Below are 23070 nucleotides of genomic sequence, written 5' to 3' on the forward strand. Positions count from 1 at the left end.
TTCATTAAAAAAATTACGTAAACGATATGCATATTGGATACTTGATAAAAATATTCCATCGTTATTGATCAAGACTGTTGCCTAACTGACAGCTGACTGAATCTGACTGGTCTTTTTGCAGCTCTAAATTAAATGAAGCGTCAATCAGATAAGTTTGACTCAATAGCGATTGCAAATTCTTGTTCAATATATACCTATCCAAGAGTATTAAAAAAATAATAATGAAAAAAATTAATTTTTACTAAAATAAAATTTTAATAAATTAAAATTGGAGATAAAATTTAAAATCCCTGTCGTTTATATAATTTTTAAAATTATTATTTTTTTTACAACAACAAAATGAAACTTTTGGTGCTTGATACTAGATATTAAAAAGAATCATCTCGTGTTTCTCAGGAGAAAAAAGCTGCGACTTACCGGGTTGTTGACGAGATTCGCCGAGGTAGATGCAGCGGTCGGACGATGATCGTACTCCTCCGGATAGTCGTCCCGGTAACTCCTGGGTCCCTCCCGATCTCGCTCGTCCCTGATGTCGAGGGGCTCCCGATGGTCCCGGAAGTCCCTGTAATCCCTGAGGTCGCGCAAGTCCCGGAAGTCACCGAGGTAGTCGCGCTCCTGGTAGTCGCGGCTCACGTGGTCCCGTTCACCCCGAAGCTGCCTCGACATCGCCGTCGACTCCTCTTCTTCCGAGTCGGGCAGCAGCTGCTCGACTCCACCGCCGTCGCCGCCTCCGCCGCCTCCAGCACCACCTCCGCGTCGGGCGGGATGACGCCGGAGGTCAGACCATTCTACCTCGTGCTCCGCCGCCCTGCCGGCGATCTCGCCACGGGGCAGCCGAGCCGTGCTTGTCGCCCTCACGACCGATCTTCCGCTGACCTCCTGCCCGCGTGGCCCCCCGGGGGGCTCCACCACATCACAATCAAAGGCTATCCCGCTCGGAACTCTCACGACCCGATCCTCCCTGGCCTCGAGTTCCTCCCTCGAGTTCCTCCACCCGCGAGGCTCGTCTTCTCGGGAGATCCGCACCGTAACTGTCGCAGGTGCGACGAGGAATGCCGCTGGTGATTCTCTTCTCTACGTCTTGTCTGGTCCTGTCTTGTCGTCGACGGCGAGGATGGCGCACTAACTTTGTTTGGGAAGCGAGACGTGCAGCGGAGTTGACACGACTATCTGCAAACTGACAGGGAAAACGGAGATTCGATTAAAGTTGAAAAATGTGCGATACCTCTTTTCCTATCATATATTTTCATTAATTTCCTTTCAGGTGGATACTATAGAAATGTTAATGATGAATAGTGTTGTGCTTAGATGATTATTAAATTAGCTGGATAAAGATGAGATAAAAATATGTAAATTCATCTTAGATAAGATGAAGATAATTTTATTTTAAATATATGTAGATAAAAGATAGAATTATGACGATTAGGATATAATAGTATATTGTGTATCAAGTGCGGAAAGTTGACAATTGGTCACGAGTGCGGGGGATAGACAATGCTTTGCCCACGGCTGAAGCCGTGGGCAATGACTTTGAACGCGGCTTATTCACTCACCGCGTCGCCGCAAAATGGCGGCGTGGGAAATCGGCCGCTTTCCGCACAGAAAACGCACACACAAAGTGCCACTTTGCCTGCACGTGTAATATAAAAATATATGTAAGTATTCATATCTTTATTTCTCTTCCTGCTTAAGTTCTACTATTTAAGTATTTTAAAGATAATACTTTTTTCATCTAACATGCAGATATAGATGTGTGTGATACATATTTTTATTATTTATATAAAGATAAAATAACGCCAAAGTTTCATTTAGATGATCATCTATATAATTTTATTTAAATAACAAGAAACACTGATAATAAAAATTTATGGTATATTGACGCAATACTTTACGAATTTTAAATATAAAAATATATAACAAATATAATATTTTCATTATTTTATTTTATTTATTTTTATGTTTTTCTTTGTGTATCTATATATTGCTGATAACAACGCCAAGTGTATATTGACACGATTGACCACGATTTCCTCGTCAACTGCACGTATCAATTCATCATTATTTATAAAATTATATAACGATAAGATAAAATATGTTTAATATTATGTTGGATAAAGAATATTTAGATAAAATTTTTTGAAAGTTATACAAAAATATGGATTTTTATTTTGATTAAAATTTAATTTCTAAACTCTTCTAAAATGCATTTTAACTGACAAACCGCGCGTTGATCGAATAACGCATTTATCACACATTTAAAAATTATTATAGAATGAAATAGATACGTTAAATAAATTTAGATTGCGATAGCATAAATATAGTTGATCTTTTATTCCTCTTTCGCTCGCGTCATATATTAATAATTTCATTTCGTATTTATCACTCCACATATATTTATTAGTATATATTTGTTATTGTTCTGTATATTTTAATAATATACCACTTCTAATTTCGTCAATAGATGAAAATTATTTATTATTTGTCCCTTTAATTAATAAAAATTATTTAATTTTATTTCACCATTGTCGTGTATAAACAAGCAGAAAATTGGCATTATTTCATTAATTTAGCTACAAGTTAATCAATTATGTAAATAGAACTGCAATTTACATAATATTTCGACACAGATGATGAAGCGTTTCCTCGATTGTTCACGATTAGCGGCACGTGTGTCGACTTTTTTGCTAATCTCGAGCAGTAATGTGTGTTAAATTCGCAATGATCTGTCCGATTTCCGATGTTGTTTACACGTATTTAAAAAAAAGCGCTGCGCAATGTTATGACACCCTTCCGTCCTGTTTGCTTATCGTAAACTCAATTTTCTTGTTTACGCGGAAAATAACTCAATTTTGTCGAATCAAAAAAATTTAACACGTTATGTCTGCTTTCTTCGTCGTATCGCGCACTATTTACCTCGTGTACTTTGAAGCTTGCTTTTTAGAAGACTGTCTTCTCTTTGTTGGATTTGTTTACTCGCCAAACTCTGTTTACCTCGCGCGATCGACCTTCGATACTGTAAGAATCTCGAAAAAAAAACGGATATATTTCTTTGCAAAATAAATGTATACGTATCGATATAATTTAATTATAAAAGCTTAATACATTTCTTCAAGTAAAGTAAAAATTGTCACATTCGAGCGACATAAAATGCTACACAGTAGAAAAATTTGTTTTGTCTTGTTAAAAACCCCCGTTAAAATTTTTGTGTTAAATATTTGACACATTCATGTGTTAATTTAACATATTACTATTCTGTTAATTAAACTTAAATGTTAAAACAACTGAAAAAAATGTAATAATAACACAATGTGCATCTATTTTTAATTTTACACAATAAATATGTTCTGTTTTATTAGTGACAAGATTTTTTTGTTAAAATTTACAGGAAAAAATGTTGATTTTCTATTTTATAATATAAGTGGAAATAAAATCTAAAATTAACATTTTTTTGTTAATTTTTACATTAAAATTATTTTAATTTTACACAAAATTTAGTTTAACTTATTTGAAATTTTGCATTTATTTTATGTTAAAATATTAACACAATATTTGTGTCTTTATTTAACATATCCATATTATGTTAAATTAACAGAAAAATTTCTGTGGACCGTTTCAGATGTGATATCTGTTAAATTTTAACAAAAAATGTTCAACTATATATGTAGCATTTTACGAGATTCTTTACAGATAGAGAAAAATTGCAGCTACTGATTAAGGAAACGGCACTTTGGTGAGCGGTTAATACGAAAGTGCATCTGTCTCTCTCTCTCTCTCTCTCTCCTTCGCGCGGAAGTGCATCTTTCAGTGCAGCCGCAGTGTCTCGAGTGAATATTAAAGTAGACGTTCTCATAAAGTCTTCGTATTCAGCGGTGCAGTATTATCATATCGTAACGATCGTTATTACAATGATAACGAGGTCGAGCTGCGGCCGTCAAATCGTTTGTTCGTTAATTAATGGCACTATCATCGGAAGGCGTTGTCCCTAGACTGTTGTTACATAAATGATTGATCTCTCGCCAAGGTCAGGTTAAATAATTAATTAAGCTTACGTCGCGCTCTAATAGCTCAATTCAACATATTTCTTATTTATGAGAATTTAAAAAAGTAATCTGAAGAAAATGAAAATTTACAGATAAATCAAAACTGTGTTTCTAAATTAAATTAAATTTCTGAGAAAACTCATCTATCGAAAGCGTGAAAAAAATTTCAAAGACACACGAGCTGTTAATTGAAAATATTTTATATGTTTACGTATTTTGCTATCGTTTTTTCGATAATACAAATAATTATAAATTAATTATATGAAATTATAACAGACTGAAAAAAAATTATTAAATTAATAAATATTTATTTCAATACTGCTTAATAAATCATTTATTTGAAACAAATAAATATTTATCTGTTTATTCTGATAAGGATTTTCTTATATCGAATGAATATTTTTCGCATTAAATCAATATTATTAATTTCAAATAAATTCTTCAGCTCCCACATCTGTTTAGTTTATTCTTCAACATTGGCAAGAGTTTATTTATTAATTCAATTTAATGAGTAGAGAAGTGGATAAAATTTCATCTTATATTTCTACAATATTTTAACGATATTCATATCAGGATTTGTAGCATATTTTGAAATTGATGTATTAGGTCATACTCAACACTGATAACAGTAGTTTATTTAATAATTTGATTTAATGAGTTTATAAGAAGTAAATAAAATTTCGTTTTATATTTCTATTTTAACAATATTTATATCAGGACTTGTAGCAAATTTTACAATTGATTTATTAGACCGTATTCAACATTGGTAACAGCAAGTGTTTATTTAATAATTCGATTTAATGGGTTTATAAGGAGTAGATAAAATTTCGTCTTATATTCCTATTTGAACAATATTTATATCAGGACTTGTAGCAAATTTTACAATTGATTTATTAGACCGTATTCAACATTGGTAACAGCAAGTGTTTATTTAATAATTCGATTTAATGGGTTTATAAGGAGTAGATAAAATTTCGTCTTATATTCCTATTTGAACAATATTTATATCAGGACTTGTACCAAATTTTGAGATTGATATTCGTAGAGCAGTATTCAAATAAATTCGGGTTCAATAAATTTGTTTCCAGTGCAGAGATGACATAAGGGATGAAAAATGCAAATGGTCAAGAAAGAGAGAGAGAAAGAGAACGCGTAAGATTCTGTGACAGTCCTCGAAACAGAGAGAGGGTGGCGACGAGGGCCTCGTCTAAGGTGGGGTGAGTTGAAGTTAGGTCACGCCGCAGACCGTGAATGTAGGGCTGTGGGTCGCGCCCGGTCGAGCTCAGCTGCGCCGCGACCCGAAGGGGTTGCAGCTCGGCTGTGATCAGACGAGAGCGGCGCCGGTCTCTCCATTGCACCGGCATGAGAAAACCGTCAGTGGAAATCAAGTGAAAAACCGGCAAACGATCACAGCTCGGTGTGTCATCGCGACACCTTCACGCACGGACAACCTCGTGTCCAGCTCCTCCGGAACGATTCCGGAGCAAAATCCTTATCCCTCGGTTCGAAGGTCGTCGCGACCTTGCGCTCGAAAATTCAGACGAAGCACCGAGAGTGCCCTCGTAGACTTTTTTTTCGCGAAGGTTTTCCCCGACTGAGTGAGACTTACTGGGGTGTCTCTCGACGAGTCGTGTCTCTCCAGCACGTTCTCCAGGGACCGTAAGCACGCACCACAGGGAGCGGAGCTGTCACTTTCGCGCGCACTTTTTTTTTCGCGGGCTCGATCGGAACTCGCGCGCCGGAGGATTTTCGCGGGACGAACGTTTTCGGGCGACGTGGCGCGGACGCACGCACTACGTTAAAACTCGACGGTGATACTCGAGCCGTTCTCGCCGTTGACGGCTCCTCGCTCCGCTCACACCACCCCGACTCACACCGCGAACTTCCTCGGCCACCCTCGGCAGGTTACGGCCCCCGTCGTCTTGCCTCGGTACGCGCAAAATGACGTCACGCAGCGACAGATGAAAACCCCGGCAGTCTGGGATATCGATCGCTTGCGCTGGCGCAGCCGAGGCGTATCGCGCAGCGACTCCGGACAATCGGTGGCAGACGCGGGACACGTGGCTGAAATTCCGAAAGATATGACAGTTCGGGGGCTCGCACAGGTGATCCGCTGTCAAACTTTTCCTGTCAAACTTGCCAGGCTTTTGCCCGACAATTTTGATTCAGACAACATCCTGAGAATGTTCTCTGGATATCCTGTGAATATCCTCGAACATCTTTCGGATATGTTGTGCTATTAGGGATGCGTATATTCAATCTTTTCCCTATATCGCACAATGATGAGTTGTTTAATTATACGACGTGTCGCATGAAATTTTATATGTTGCTCTGGTGCTTTGCTGAAATGGCAAAACACACTCGCGTCTTTGGAAAATATATATAATTTTCGAGAAAAATATTTCATTCATAATTTGTATGATATTTAAAGAGATCTCTGGAATAATAATGCTTTCTGTTCGTTATTACAATTGACGCGGTATAGACAGTTAAAGTTTTTCATTCTTAAAATATCCATGTATTGTCGTGCATACCTGTCGATATTCCGATGTTTGATTATTCAAATATGAAATTCGATTTATCATAGTGACAACTAATGTTATTATGAACGACAGGATGATTTTTTTATTAATGCGTTGATTCTTGATTTTAATTGCATTTGAGCGAAGAAATCTAAATCGAATTTAATAATATCTTAATTGAACATTTAAAACGTTTAAGTGGCTCTTTTATAAAATAGTTAACGACTCTGTAAAAATAAATATACTTGAAAATAAAATTAATTGATCTTTAATTATACAATCATTAGATATCACATTGTTCGTAGTTTTGTTTAGAAATAGGATATTGGAAACGTGGTTCTATATTTGAAATTATCATGTTACCTGTCAAGTCAAGATTTCTTTGCTCCTTTTATTCTAAAACTCACGGTATTATCTCGTCTCTCTCTCTCTCTCTTTCTCATGAAGCTTTATAAATTTTACAGCATGCTGAATATCTCAAAAAGCAAATAACAAAAATAGATCACGCATACAATATAAATTTAATATTTCTATATCATACTTATTGTATTTTTGGAAGAGGAAAAAAATATTAAAATAAATAAATGCATAACTTCAAAGTTTACATAAAAATAATACAATTGAGGAACATATTTATTTGAGGATATTTTATAGTTATTCGATTTTAAATGTATGTCATGTTTTTTCCTAAAGCAATAAGATATAATTCTCGAATTTAATTGCTTTTAAAGCTAGTCGCTTTTATTTATCATTGAATACGTATCAGAATGTTTATTGATACTTTTAAAATGACATTATCAACGCGATTGCATTAGTTATGCTGTTTACCAGAAAGTTATTTATGTGAATATTCAACGAACATTTTCATTAAATCTCTAAAACAATTAACAAAAAATCTTCACAAATCTCACTAATTTTCAAAAATAATAAAATAAAAAAATTGATGTGCGTTTATTTTGCGGTATCAAAACGTAATATTATTTATATAAAATCGTCGTTGCAACATAATAATTCTAAACTACTCTGAGATATTAGAAGATTTACAATTTCAGCTAAATTTAGCATATCGCAGATTTATTAAACAAATATTATATAAATTATAAGCATACAATTAAAATGAATAAGAGATAAAATAAAAATAAAAAATAAATATATAATTCTGGCTGCATTTGCATGAGCAGTTGAGTAATTTTCCTATCGAGATATTAATTTTATATCACGTGTACGCACAGATGAAGAAACAGGAGCAGAGAATTCGGAGCAAAACAATCATCCCCCGCTGTGATGCGGCTTTGATTTCGCAACCCTATTGTTGCAACGTTGCGCAAACACCGACATCTATCGGAGGGGGAAGCAATTGAAATGGAAGAAGTATTTGCGGCGAAAATGAAATAAGTACGGTATTTTTCCGCGTAAACGCACCACCTTCGTTATTCGACCTTTTTCTACCGCACGGTCTTACCGACTTTCAACAACGCCGACATTCCGAGAAGGAACACCCCCTGGAGTTTCGAGTCACCACCTTCTGGTAAGCATGTTGTCGCAGATTTGCACCCCCGGGTGTGTCTTCGCGCCGCGGCTTATCGATCGCATGACGTTTAAGGGTAGCAAGTGAGAATTGCAACTTAGCCCGGTGCTGCAGGCTGGCGGCTGCATCCTGGAATGTACATTGCGCAAAATATTTTCAGATGAAAATTTTTCGAAAATATTTTTTTTTATTAATCTTATTAAAAAATATTTTATCTGTCAAACTATTAGAAAATAATTTTACATTTTTTTTCTTTTTAGATACGTACGTATCATCGATGGTTTTCTTCTTGTTGTCTTGACGCTGTCCTGTGGATTAGGTAAAATCGTGAGAAAAGACGCTCTGCAAACAAATTCCACAAAAGAAAAACGTTACACCATTGGACAATTTGCAAGAATTTGCTTTCTCTTGAAGAAGGAGATATTACCGATTTATGTACAGGTAGGTAACCCTTAATAGTTGAAAAGGAAACAATGAAAATATTGGACTGTATTCTTGTGTACAAAAAAAATAGCAAATAAAAGAGATACAACATAGATCTGACCCAAAACCTTTTGCAAAAATTATTGACACAGCATGTTTATGGTTTCATTTCCATATTTGAGCAGTTCATAAAATAGAAAGCTATGCAGGAATGAAATCTATTATAAAATTATTTAAAAAAGAGAATTATAATTTTCTAGAAATATCTATCTTTTTTTTTATAAGATTTTAAATTTAATTATGATTTCGTATTGTTGATTCATTGACCAATTTATTTTTTCTTTAAACTTTTCCTTCAATGCCTAATCATATTCGAATGGCATATATGTACGAAAATAGTAAAAAGTTTTGAAAATTTTATTAAAATACATATTCAGAATAAATGTATTCTTTCCAAGTAGCGAAAATAATTTTGACGTCAAAATGTCATAATGATTATTATTTCTACCAGGAAAATTTTTAATTACTATATTTTTCAATTAAGTTTATTTGACTTGATACTAATTCATAAATATTTTTAAAATTATCATTTTCAAATTCCTTTCTTTTAATTAACTGATTAATATAATCTGCTTGAATCTCGGTGATACTCTTTTCTTTTCCACGTTTTATTTATATTTTGAAAAACAAGAAAAAATGATACAAAATAAAATTAGCAACATACAGCTTATGTTTTAACGAATAAATAAGAACAAAGAATAATATTTTTCAACTATTAATAATTAATCATTTGATCTTAAAATTGTTTCAATAATATGCATTAGAAATGAATTTAGAAATAATTAAGGAACAATGCCCGAAGTGAAATCATCAGCGCAATACCGTCTTTTAAATACTTATTAATGTCATTTCTTAATATCTTTATTTTTATAACATTGTTCGTTTATTAGCGATCGCAAGAGACAAACCATATATATCTTCGTGGAAGAATAAATAAGATATTACACGAGCGAGTAGATACATTTATGCGGCTGCAAAATTTAAATCCGTCTTATAAGAAAGCGATCGCTAATTGTAAGAAAATATATATTCTCGTTTTATCACTATCGATTACTTTCTATTTCGAAACTGTGTGACACTAAATCCGTTTTTAGAAACCGTATATTTTCGCTTCGTCTCAAAGATAACGTTAATATTCAAGATTTCCGAAACGCTTGTTCCGAAAATCATAATCTCGTAAGTATTCACCGGAAGATGTATTTAAATTTAAAGTATATGTCCGTCTTCATTCTCCACGTAAGGTGGCAAAATTCTCTCTCTCTCTCTTCCTTCCGTCTTTATTGACATTCTCCATCTCTCTCCCTCTTTTCCTCCCTCTCCCCTTTTTCTCTCCCTCTCCCTCAGCTTCTCCCTCTTCGTACCCTCTCCCCCTTTCTCCAGATTCAGCAGAGCAATGGTAACCACGCGCGCACCGCGAAGCGTGGATTTGGTGGGGCGAACCCTGCAGTCATGACACAGACAGAGAGCCGATGGTAGGAGAACGGTATAAAGAGCCACTGTACTAGTACCGACTGGTAGAGTGGTGTGCGTGTACGCCGCGGTCGGCGAGTAGACAGTACGCCATACGAGAAAACACATCCGCCGCTAGAAACTGGAGAAAGAGGGACAGAGTGCGCTATAAACAGAGAGGGCGCCCGCTGCCGCCGCCGAAAACGCTAAGGATCCCATTCGCCTGACCGTCCTTGCGCTGACAGTATCGTACCGTGCCTCGTCCGCAGTGTTCCACATCAGCCGGAGGAGAGAGACAATATATACATATATATATATATATATATAGAAAATAAATATATATATATATATAAATATACAGATATATATATATATATATAGTGCGCGTTTTTTTATTTACGTATACTCGCCTCCGGTTGATATAAGAAGAAATCGCGCGCTCCCTCTCTTGACGCGAGTTTGGAAAACGCGCGCGTTTTCTCGAAAGCGATCGTCGACAACTTCACGCCGCCGCGCGGTCGCTCGCGATTTGTCCGTCGCGCTTCTGACGCGACACGCGACGCGTATGTCATCGCGCGCGCGGGAAAAAGAGGGAAGAAGAACGAAGAGGGAAAAGGGAGCTTCGAAGTGTCGGGGAAGCGGCGGCGCGCCTGATGAACGTGGAGATGAGAGGAAGAGTAGTGCTTCGCCGGTAGCTTCCTTACGCTCTTCCGTTCGGTCAATAATCATTCATCGGTCAGTGTCAGTTCTTGATTGTATTACGACGCGGTTTGCCGGAATTTCCTCGCCCGGGCTTCATCCTCACGCAGCATCGACGTTCGAACTCTAAAGCCGGAGGAGAATCCCTCAATCTTTCTTCTTATTTTTCGTTTCTCACTGGAATTACTAAGGAAGACGCGATCGAGGTAATTCATTATGTTCATATATATTGTGCTTAGCTTTAAGGCAGATCGAAGGAAAATGGAATAGAAAAATTTTTTTTTCTTTTATTTCGTCTCTAACCTAATTTTTTATGAGAGTGCGATTAAACATCTCAGGTTTGTTCGCGTCGCATGCTCCAACATGCTTCTTACTCCAATGCGCGTCGCATGCTCCAATATACTTCTTCTTACTCCAATGCGCTCGGAGCAAAACGGAGCAAGTTGGAGCATGCGACGCGAACAAACCTCTTCTTATTTAATATTCAAATACGTTCAGAGAACATCCTGAGGAATGTTCTCAGGATATCCTCTGAATGTCTTCCGGATATGTTGTGCTATTAGGGACCTTTCTACGCAAATTTATAAACATACATAGATATCAACACACATACAAATAATACACGTGTTTGTAAAAGATTATTTGAAGAAAATGATGAGTATACACGTGTATACGGTCGCGCATAAAAGCTATTTCTTGTACATAGTTCTGATTATTAACGAGTTATTACTGCGATACTAATTAAGTTTAATCGCAAGGCCGCCTGTTCGTTAAAGTTAATTGCACGATCGACCACGGCCCACGCCATTAATTGTGCCGTCCTGCTCATTGCGCGATGTGCGCGTTTTTTTCTTTTTTTTTTATAGTATAGATAATTCTTACGCGATGACGTTTGACGACTTTGAAATAGACGAGTCCTTGTAAAGATTCTACGCAAAAATTCTTTCGTTCGTTTAGCAAAATTTCTTGCTAATTTTTGCTCCAATTTCGCCGACTTGTATCATCGATATATTGTTCAAGTAATCTTTCACAATAAATGTGCGAGTTTATTATTATTATTATTTATTATTATTTGTTGCGGAATTATATCACATTTTTCTCGCGAAATAAATAAAAACTTTTGAAATATTTCAATTGAAATTGATCGAAGTTGCCAACATTATTGAATACAAATTTTTGCTCGATTCGACGCGTCGTGAGTTTATGTGTACATTCTTTTCTTTTTCGTGAAACATGTGTTTACGAACTTTTCGCAGTATGGCTCGAATATTCTAAAACATATGTGACATTTTGCTTCTTCACACATATATCCAAAATAATACATTGTTGAGGACGATACTTTTTTAATGTATGTAGAAAAATAATAGCTCGTTCCTTTTACGAAATGTTTGTCTTTCGCAAAGAAATACAACGCAGATTTTTCAATTTTTTTATACATCTGATTGATATATGGATGCATTATCTGTATTATTTTCAATAATTGATATTAAAGTAAACACTAAAGTTTACAACATCGTTTTATATAATAAGAAAAATATTTATCAAATAACCTACGGGAAGATTTCATGTATTATTTCGTAGAAGAGATGCTAAGAAAATGTCTTTGAATAATTGATAGAAACGTAATGAAAAATAGTTCGTATTAATTTTGAAACATGACATTATTGCGACTTTGATAATATTTATTTATGTATTGGTGATCGATGATGATAAATAATATTGTGCAATTACATCGATGATGCAGTAGCAAGCTGTATCTTTTTTCATTTCATTTTATAATTTTGTATTACCATCTCATACGATTAATCGATTTTTATATATTTTTAATCAGTCTGTTTATCACAGTGTTGTAATTTCTTGCAATCCATTTTTCATTTCACATATTCATCTGTAATTCTTTAATATTTAATTGTCAAAATGATTGTCTTTCCGCACTGATAATTAATCACTTTATTATCTTTCGATGATTATCAGAAGCGATATGCTGCTATCAAATTATAATTTTTTTTAGAAGTAATATAAGAATAATTGCAAAAAATTCTTTATGTTTTTTTCGATTTAAAAATTAATTATTAAAAAAATGTAATAAGAATATACTTATCGAATTTATATTATATTCTGTCTTATAAATATTTGTATCAAAATAAAGAATTCATTTTTTTTTAAATATAATAACTAAATGTGAAATACATAAACATAATACAAATAATATATTAAATGCAGAAAATATTTATTAAATATATCAGATTTATTATATTCATAGGCGGAATTTTATGTGACAGTTCTGTCACATATGTGTCAAATCACAATAAAGTCGATTATACTTAGTATTCTTTACAAAATTTGCAAATTTCATTTTTCTTTAACTTTCGGTGAATAACAATGAAAAAATCCCACAATCATTATTGACATTGAAACATGATTCTATACCAGTAGACATTCTATACCATCCATTACACCGTAAATATTCTTTCACAAAGAATGAATACAGAACAAGAAAAAATGCAGTTCTTGAAATTACAATTCTGCACACAATAAGACACAACTATGAAATCTATGTACTTTATGGTAAACCTAAAATTTTTAGGTTTTATCTTTGTTAGTTGCCGCTCTTTTCAGTCTGATAAAAAGTACAAATTGAAATTTCGAAAGAATCAAATATGAAATACCGCGTGTATAATTTTATTATTTCTCTTTTAGCAGACTAAAATTTTTAATAATTCCATAATTAGCAAGAAAATGAAAAGATATATGCCGTACAAATTATAATATGTGCCTTAGTTTTGAAATATTCCAATAATTCCTCCTCGATAAAATTGAACTCTAGTAAGCCAATATGATTATATAGATAAATGAAATGATTTTTATCTATGATTTTCGAAGCTTCTATATAAAATATATTTGATTAATTTGACTATGTATATATTAATATTTTTTATTGTGGTAAATATTAATCGAACTCTCACGATTTTAATAAAATTTTTATAATATTATATTGTCCTACGATTACCATCATTTTCCACAATAAATAATATCTGCCAATAAAATATAAAATATATTTGATTAATTTTACCATGTAGATATTAATATTTTTTATTGTGGTAAATATTAATCGGACTCTCAAACTCTTATAAAATTCTTATAATATTATATTGCCATAATTTTCATGGTAAATTCTAAGAGGAAATTCTCTCGGTGTATGAAATCATAGGACAGAATTTTTAGACGTCGTACATGTTGCGACATAACAGGCACGCATTCGTCGTATTGCGTGCGACGCGTGTGATCAATAAATCGGTCTGTGCAGCTCGAATACAACGATGGTCACATATGTGTACGTACACATGCACACATTTACGTAGAGATCCCTAGCCTAACGGAGATCTTCCGACGTCTCATGGTGCATTGTGTGTACCATATGCTTTCGGTTCTTGACTCTTATTTTATTACAAAAAGATACAATGTTTTAATGCAAGTTTTTAAGATGTTACCCAATAATTTTTACTAACGTCAAAATTCTTATTAAAAATTAATACATAATATATATATATATATTATTGTATATACGTCATATATTTATCTATCAAAGCTAACGTATTAATTGCGTGAATATTTCGTTCAATTTGCGAAATAATAATAGTTGATGGAATTTGTTTAACCAAAGCGAAGGGAACAAAAGCCGATTTGTATTTATATTGCAGAAAAAAATGGAATAATTTTCTATGAATGTATGTTTTTTTTTTTCTGACAATCAGAGAAGAATTAATAAGAGTATCAGCGAGCGAGTTTTATTTAAAATCTGATTCATCCTCCGCAATCTCATTCACTGGCTTTCATCCCGTGTAATTAATTACTTGCCTTTCTGTGTCGACGCGTTGGTCAAAATAGACGGCTAAAATTTTGCGTAAAAAAAAAAACGACAATTATCAATCACGCGTTTAATACTGATCGATATGGTTCGAAAATTTCGAGAACTTATATAAATCATGATTTTGCGTGTAATCATTATACACACATTTTAATTGATACGCGTAAGCAATTTTGCGTAAAAGTAGACTCGATAGAGAATAATGTGAAATACGATTTCCACATACAATTTACGAGAATTGCATTGCGACATTTTCATTTCAGACATGTTTCCGTACATCGACGAGAGAACAGCTGCAGCTGTATTGCTATTATTACTCATGATAATAATAGTAGGTTATACTCGCTCCATACGCAAATTGCGTGCGCAAACAAAACAAGGTTTTCTAGAACTGGGTTGTTCTCTTTTTAACTTGCATTATTGTACGATCATTACATATACTGGAATTATTTTTTTTATTACGCCATATTGCGTTATTTTCTTATCAATATGTCAAATACACAAGATATAATAATCCTCTTATCATTATTACAGGAAAATTATGATTTTGTTTAATTACTGTTGATGAATGATTCAATATATTTTTAATATATAATCATTTTTAAATATTACAATATTTTTTAATTAATTTTTTACCTAGTATTGTTGATGAATGATTTAAAAATATTTCTCTTATTTACTTATCTAGCACAAATGTATTATCCCACGATTATTCGTTTTTGCATCAAATTTTAAACTTATAGATGTGTTTATTTTTTATGAGGAAAATTCTTTTCTTTTTTGAGAGAGAAAACAAGAACTTTTTAAAAATAAGTTTTATTAGAAACAGTATAGGTGAATATAATGAATAAATCTTTTCATAATCACCGAAAAGATTTTTAAATCGAAAATTCAAGAATTTGAATCAAAGCTGGTACATACACACGTCCACATGTACATACATTATTCCGTCACACTCCGGATAATTCGATGCGAATTGTAATGACACATTGTTGCTATTTTCAACCATTTGCGTATATCAGTTGCGCCATCCTTTACACGTGCGGTTGGGTCAATTGCAAGGGTTAAAGCCTCACATTCTTCTACCGATATACATTCAGGCTCATAATAGTCATACTTTTATCACTTATATATTCATAAGCGAACTGCTGATCTACAATGCGGAAAATGACGAAAATAAACCGGTCGCGCGAGAATTATGCTGATTTATATGTGACACCTCTGACAAGTAAGCGAACGATTCTCTCTCTCTCTCTCTTCTGTTACAACATTTGCCGCCGATTAATCTGTCCGGAATGAAATTCGTGGGAGTAAGCGGGATTTCTCTAAACGTAATAACGAGAAACGCAGCATCATTCTGCATCGTGGACGCGCTCACTTTCTCTTCTATCATCCCACAGGCTTCCCGTTGTGTTTTTGATAAATTCGATACGAGGCTTCCTGGGCGTAAAAGAGAGAAAGAGAACTCACGGGCTGTCCGACGCGTAATTAATGTACGCACGTGCATTATCCGGTAATGCATGCGCGCATATCGGGGGGTCAAACGGATCGACCTGGAGTTTCATAGCAATGTAGCTTCGCATTTATACTCGAGCGAGCTTGTTAAAAATAGACGCACTTTTCCGGACTTGATCGGCATCGTATCTATTATCACATCGCCGTTTATTTATTTATTCTAGCGTTCTTGCTTTGTAATACACTTTGCTCGGTTTTTTTAACGCGAGCCGCGGGTTTGTTGTTGATCACCAGGTACGTTTACGCTTAAAGAGGATATCCTACGGAGCGAGAGTTACAACGTTAAAGATATATATATATATATATATATATATATATATATGTATATGTATTTCAAAGGATACGGAATTTTCTCGTATAATTGGAGGTTCGAACAAATTAAAACGCTTCGTCGCTTTAATTTCAGTTCACGCGTTTACACTATCAGTTTTAACATTGTTTAAAAGCGTATAAGTATACGGCTGGACATTTACAAATTGCCTATATTTATTTCGTAATTTATTTATTTTTTTTTTTTAATATAATAATACCATAATATTATAATTTATTATACAATTTTTAATTATAATTATTATTATTATACTATAGCGTATATTTTTTAGTATAATAATACTAAAAATAATTTTAGTATAATACATTATAATTATTATCATTATACGATATAGCGTAATTTTTTAGTATAATAATATGATTATTATTATTGTACAATTTTGATTTAAGTAAAAATATTTTATTTACATAAATGGCTCGTTTCATAAATAATTATGTATTGGAAATTGAATGAAAATCACTATCACGTTTACGCGACTGAAACCCCTCGGTTTGCATCTTTATACATGGCGGCGGATGGTTATTTGATCGATACGAACCCTCGGCTCTACGCTTTTCACGGTGTGCATGGCTACCCTTTTATTAATGACTGACTCACACGCGTCGCGATAAGCTGATAGTCATGACCGAATGTTCATTATGTATGTAGGAGTGGGAGTAATCATTCTTTGTGATTACGTTCTCCCGCACGAGCGCGTGTATATGAAGCGTAATAGAAATACTAGGAAAATTGAGAAACAATTTGCAATAGAAAAAAATAATAAATGCACAATGGCATTTTTTTAAAATCTTATACCTATCTCTAATCATTTATTTATGAAATGTAAAATAGATTCAAAGACTGGAGGAAGTTGATTACACGACAACTCAACAACGACAGTAATTGCATTATGTCGTCGCGATTGTAAATAATATTAAATGAATAGAAATAGAAAGAGAAGAGAGAAAGAGCAATTTTTTACATCAATTTTTATTAAAATATATTAAAATTGGAATTTATTAACTATACGAGATTTTTGCAACATTTGTTCCCAATAGATCTATTTTTTCTATTCTATCTATTTTTTTCAATATACGTGTTTGTGATTCGTTTTTCTATGGTACCCGATGTTTTCAATAAATAATGCCGCGTACACATGGCTTGTTTTTCGCGTATTTCACAATGGATTTTTCTTTTATTATAGATTTTTGTTTTTTAAATTAAGCAATAACTTTTTATTAGTAACTCACGTGGATGTGTTCGTGACTCTAATGCAAACGAATTTTTTAGATTTGAAACAAAATGCGTGAAATTTATACCACTGGACAATATCATGCGTAATTTTACGCCTGCATCGAAATATTTATGTAAATTTAAAGTGAATCTCAAAGGCTCGCAAAACGCTTATATATTATTGACGAGGGTTAACTCAGACAATTTATAATAACTAGATTTGTCGAATGGTGTACATCAATAAAAACGAGAACGTTTGACGATTCGAAGCGCGTGTACTCATTGCGTTGTTTTATCTTCAGACTATTATTTATCGGTGAACGTATACGTACGAATTTAATCCCGTTGTTATCAAAAATATACGGTCAGAACATGAGAAACGAATCATCGCTATAAACATAAAATTCTTCATTTCTTTGACATGAAAGCTTGCATCTTTGCAATTTTTTAAATTTATAATAATTTAACTCAACTGTTTCAAATGTTATTGCACATTTTTATACATTTTCTAATTTATCACATGACGAATTAATTTTTCGATCATTGAGATGGTACTTGATATTTTATGAATAATTTTAATTTAATTTTTTTATAATAATATTATAAATAATTTTTTTTTAATTTTTATCGAATAGATAATATTAGTCAATTATTAAACGTAATTATTAAAATGTAATTCTTTCAAATATATCAAGTAACAAGGCAACGAATTTAGTTACTCTAAACTATAAGAGCTTATATCGGTCCTGATAAGATATCGATTTTATCATTTGCGATTTAATTACGTGACAAATATAATTCAGCAACTTCCTTGTTTGGAACTTATTTAATAATAATAATAATTATATTTAATAATATGTTTATTAAATGTATTTATTAATTTATTGGGACTATAAAATTTGAAACCAGTTTTTAAAAAATTATGGATTGAACATCGAATTAAATAAATACAAGTGTTTCTGCTAATTGATTATATCTTATATACAAATAATATTCTTTAACGATAATCTTCTAGCTATTAATTTTAATTATTATCATTTCACACGCAAGAGAAGAATAAAGAAAAAATGACAATATATCGTTATAATAATAATTTATTATTTAAAATTTGAAACCAGTTTTTAAAAAATTATGGATTGAACATCGAATTAAATAAATACAAGTATTTCTGCTAATTGATTATATCTTATATACAAATAATATTCTTTAACGATAATCTTCTAGCTATTAATTTTAATTATTATTATTTCACACGCAAGAGAAGAATAAAGAAAAATGACAATATATCGTTATAATAATAATTTATTATTTAAAATTTGAAACCAGTTTTTAAAAAATTATGGATTGAACATCGAATTAAATAAATACAAGTATTTCTGCTAATTGATTATATCTTATATACAAATAATATTCTTTAACGATAATCTTCTAGCTATTAATTTTAATTATTATCATTTCACACGCAAGAGAAGAATAAAGAAAAATGACAATAAATCGTCATAATAATAATTTATTATTTAAAATCACGAAATGTCACCATACATATATATACCTAAAAAAGCCGGGACAAAATCACATCAATTTATTAGTTTAACTTGTCTCTAACACAATCGTTTGCTACATTATATTTGCATACATAAATTATTTAAATATCCAATTTAACTCTTCCAGTTGATATGCCGAACCGTGTCATTGAAATTTCGCGTGACGCCCATCAATCGTATCATTGTAATGCAAATTACGGCCGGCCTAAACAAGATAATTAAGATAAGAGAAAGCCCAGTGGTGGTGGGGTGGTAAAGCATCGCGGCGCGTTACATGACGCCCGGCGTCGGCAAAAACACTGCAAATTAACCGAATTATGGAAGCGACGCGTTTGCTAATGATTTATGCGCGACAATGCGCCGGTAATTGCCACCGTGCGCGAACACGCGGTCTTTGTATGTGTGTCCAGCGATTAATTAATGAATCGACGGGCACGAGATTGCGGCCGCGAGATGATGTACATACATTCGTCACGGTCCGATGGTGGGAACGATGATGGGGGTTGAAGAGGGAGAGGGCAATTGTCGGTGGGCAAACTTTGCCGGTGATATATGCCGAGCCGTTGTTGAGGGACTGCCGGATATCGAACTATAATCTGGCGTAAGTGGTGGAAGGGATGTGATAGCGTTGCGTGATTTGCAGCGGCAGACATTATTTGAGTGATTTAATTGCAACCATTGAATTAGCAAATGCCAATATTGTTTATAATCGCGAGATAAATCGATAGACCCATATTGGAATTGCAGCACGCAGACACTAACGCCGGAATTAGAATTTCATCGATTATACTCTTTGTATAACGTAATAATATTCGTGGAAGAGAATTGACGTCCAAGGGATTTGAAAAATCTCAAACTAGGTTCCGATCAGTTTGCGAACTGTCAGATGAAATGTCATTAGTATTAATAATAAGAACGTAGATATTTGAGAATCGCCAGACAGAATTTAAAAAAGGTAAAAATCTTCTCTCGACCGTACTGGTAAATATTATTTATTCAATCACAACGTTTCGACCCTTTTTTGAGTCCTTATCAAGTGATCTAGATATACATAGACAGAGATTAATACATTAAAAAAACAAAATTACTTCACTAACAATATTACAAAATGATAAAAAGAAAAAGAAGCGAGACTTACTTGTAAAATTAAAAATAAAATTATAATTCTAAGATGTCAAGAACGAACATAGTGTCGGTTTGACAACACGTCAAGACTCTTAGACGAGTTATTGGAGACTTCGTCATTAATATTGTTTAGTAATATGGTCGAAAATCTTTTCCAATCTTTTTCATCAAATTATCTCATTTTTTTGGTCTTTTTATTATTTATTTTATTTTCAGTTTCGCAAGGTTGGGTAATAGTTAATTAGTTAAAAGTCGAAAACTTAACTTGGCTAGTTCATTTAAAATGTATAAATTTTTAACTTTAATTAGTTATTTTTTACCTTAAACTTATTATTAACTTTTCTCCTAAGTTAAATTTTTTATCTCTGGGTACGATTATTGTTTTTTATAAGTTATAAACGTATTATTTTTAAATTAAAGTGCTCTTAATTTTCATGTTTATTTGTCATCGATTATATAATTACCAAAAAATATATTTTTATATAAAAATCAAAATTTCTTTATTATTTGTTATATATTTTAAAAGAATTAACAAACAAAATTCTAATTTAATATAAATAATATTTTTAAAAATAAACTTTTGATTTAACTTTAGTTAATTTAATCTTAACTTTGACTGCGTTAATTTTTTGTTCATATAAAACTTTTAACTTAACTACATTAATTTTATAAGCAACTAACTTTAACTTAATTTAGTTTCAAAAAATTATTAACTTACCCAACCCTGCAGTTTTGTAACAAAGTATTTTTGTTCGTTTAAATCGCGAAACAAAAAAGTTGTAATTACAGTTTTATTTCTTAATTTTCGTAATACTTACATTTTTTTAAATATATTTATTTATCTGTGTAAAATATGAAATTATTTATTAGAGCATTTAAGCATTTGTAGATGAAAAATGAAAACAGTTTATATTCTTAAACATGTTTAATATGTAAGTTAAGCTTATATTTAATTAAGCTTCGCTCTTTTATTTTGTTCTAATCGATTATTACTTCTTTTCTTGCATAATTGACTCTTAAATGCTCTTGTACTCAAACTGCTTTTCCATCAATCACATTTGCTCCATGAATGCATGACTAGATATTGATTATTTCCTCTTGCGCAAGAAGAGGTAACAAATAGGGAATCAGAGAGTAACCAATACATAGTTACAAGATTATGTACATAGAGAGGATGAGTAGCGGGATATTGATACAGAGTCGACTATATCAATATTGATAATCTCTAATGTTTCACAATTTTTTTTTTCCAAAAGAAGCGATTGATCAAAAATTCTCGTCGACCTATAAATAGTTGTGTGTGAATTATAATTGGAATAACTTTTTCTATAATTTATATGTCGATTTACACTAATGATTATTTTTTTAATAATAACGCTGCTCCGTTATAATGTGACACCACAAATATTCAGTTTCTAAAATCCAGAGAGGTACCTAGATTTTTATCCGAACATTCCAAGTTTTCTACTCAAGTGTTCAAACCGGTACAGTTTCTTCAAACAGGGTAGAGACCGCAATAAGGAGCTAGGAAAAGATATATATCTTTCAGATCGCATTTTCTAAAACATGCGTAGATGATGTATATACATATTGTACACACATGCATTCGTAGGTTTCGTTTTTATACCTGCCTCGCTTAAAACGACCCTTGAAACCATTATAGACCATCCGGGAACAGCTGGTAATTGCGTCGGTTGGTAATGGTTCCCAAGATTTTAGGGACTCAGGTACTGAAAAATCGCAGAATATTTTATATGGTTTTTTAAGTCGAACTTACGGCAACGAAGAACACAATAGCGCCATTTACAATGTTCGATGCGGGATCCCGATTTACAATTAATAATTAATTCCGTTCATGATTTCCGCTGTTGCAATGCGAAATGCTGAATCCTTTTATATTTAATTAATTATTTAACGCGACATCATCTTTGTGCAGATTTTCATACTTGATAATTATTTTTAAATATTGTTTCATATGATTCATTTCTGTTCTGTGAAAGAGATATTTAGTTTGTATGTTTTTCAAATTAATTAAACTGGAGAATTTTTACTCGCTAAATGTATTTTCTAATGTTCCATTTTTCATTGTTTAAATTATAAATTTTTAATTTGATATTTGAAAAGATTTTTTTTTACATCGGATACTAGCTATTAATTCAGATCTTTTCCGGAATTTTTGATTTTCTTTTTTTTGAGAAATTCTTCTTAAAAAAAGAAGACTAAAATATATTGAAAATGCATATAATAATTATATTTTTTTTTTCTATTTAGATATTAATAATTTCAGAATTCGTTATATTGACAGTTTGTATATTTTTTTAGCAAAAATAATAGTTTGCATAATAGTATCTGACTGATAATAAAATATTTTTTTTCTAAAGAAATTTTTTTAGATTTAGCCGACGGTCATTCTCATAGTCACGAAAAGAAAAGAGTTAGTACAGAACATTTATACTCGTCACGAAAATCTTACTTTGTAATACAATAAATGTCATACTAAGCTATACACAAAGTTGTATTAAGACCCTTATAATACGTTTCAAAAGAATGCATTGTTAACTGCATCCTTTCGAACGCAAAAAATGTATTTTTAAGTTCACTTTTGTCATATGTTTTAAAGAACCTTTTGTATGACACATGATAGCATGTGCAATAGATGCGCTTCTATGCAAACAAAATTTTAGATAAGTCATATTTATCGCAAGTATGATTTATTTATTTATTTAAATAATTCTAAATTAATTAATAAACACA

The 23070-nt window shown here is 32.4% G+C and overlaps 2 protein-coding genes and 1 long non-coding RNA gene across 14 annotated transcripts in view; 2 read left to right on the plus strand and 1 right to left on the minus strand.

The window, feature by feature from the left end:
* Positions 1-5980, minus strand: part of Ca-beta (Calcium channel protein beta subunit) — a 101163-nt gene extending 95183 nt beyond the window's left edge. For 3 of the 8 annotated variants that reach the window (XM_085490261.1, XM_085490260.1, XM_085490258.1), the window contains exons 1-2: positions 5650-5979; positions 418-1177 (exon numbers count right to left, since the gene is read on the minus strand). In XM_085490261.1, coding sequence (XP_085346387.1) covers positions 418-666 — 249 coding nt within the window. In that variant the 5' untranslated portion in view covers positions 667-1177; positions 5650-5979. Of the gene's footprint in view, positions 1-417; positions 1178-2913; positions 2933-5649 lie in introns of those variants that run through there. The other 5 variants (XM_085490264.1, XM_085490263.1, XM_085490262.1 and 2 more) reach the window with 3 other exon arrangements.
* LOC114936651 (uncharacterized) lies at positions 5770-8608 on the plus strand. Its single transcript, XR_003820761.1, has 3 exons — positions 5770-6145; positions 7795-8090; positions 8351-8608. It is a non-coding gene; the product is annotated as an uncharacterized LOC114936651 (long non-coding RNA).
* Positions 8609-10032: 1424 nt separating this feature from the next.
* Positions 10033-23070, plus strand: part of LOC114936709 (protein abrupt) — a 98511-nt gene continuing 85473 nt past the window's right edge. For 2 of the 5 annotated variants that reach the window (XM_029309991.2, XM_029309992.2), the window contains exon 1: positions 10035-10927. The gene's annotated coding sequence lies outside the window, so the exon portion shown is untranslated. Of the gene's footprint in view, positions 10928-23070 lie in introns of all 5 variants that reach the window. The other 3 variants (XM_085490266.1, XM_029309990.2, XM_029309995.2) reach the window with 3 other exon arrangements.

The sequence above is a fragment of the Nylanderia fulva genome, unplaced genomic scaffold (genome assembly GCF_048542155.1).
Source record: "Nylanderia fulva isolate GAGA-0341 unplaced genomic scaffold, ASM4854215v1 Scaffold12, whole genome shotgun sequence".
Classification (NCBI taxonomy): Eukaryota; Metazoa; Arthropoda; class Insecta; order Hymenoptera; family Formicidae; genus Nylanderia; species Nylanderia fulva.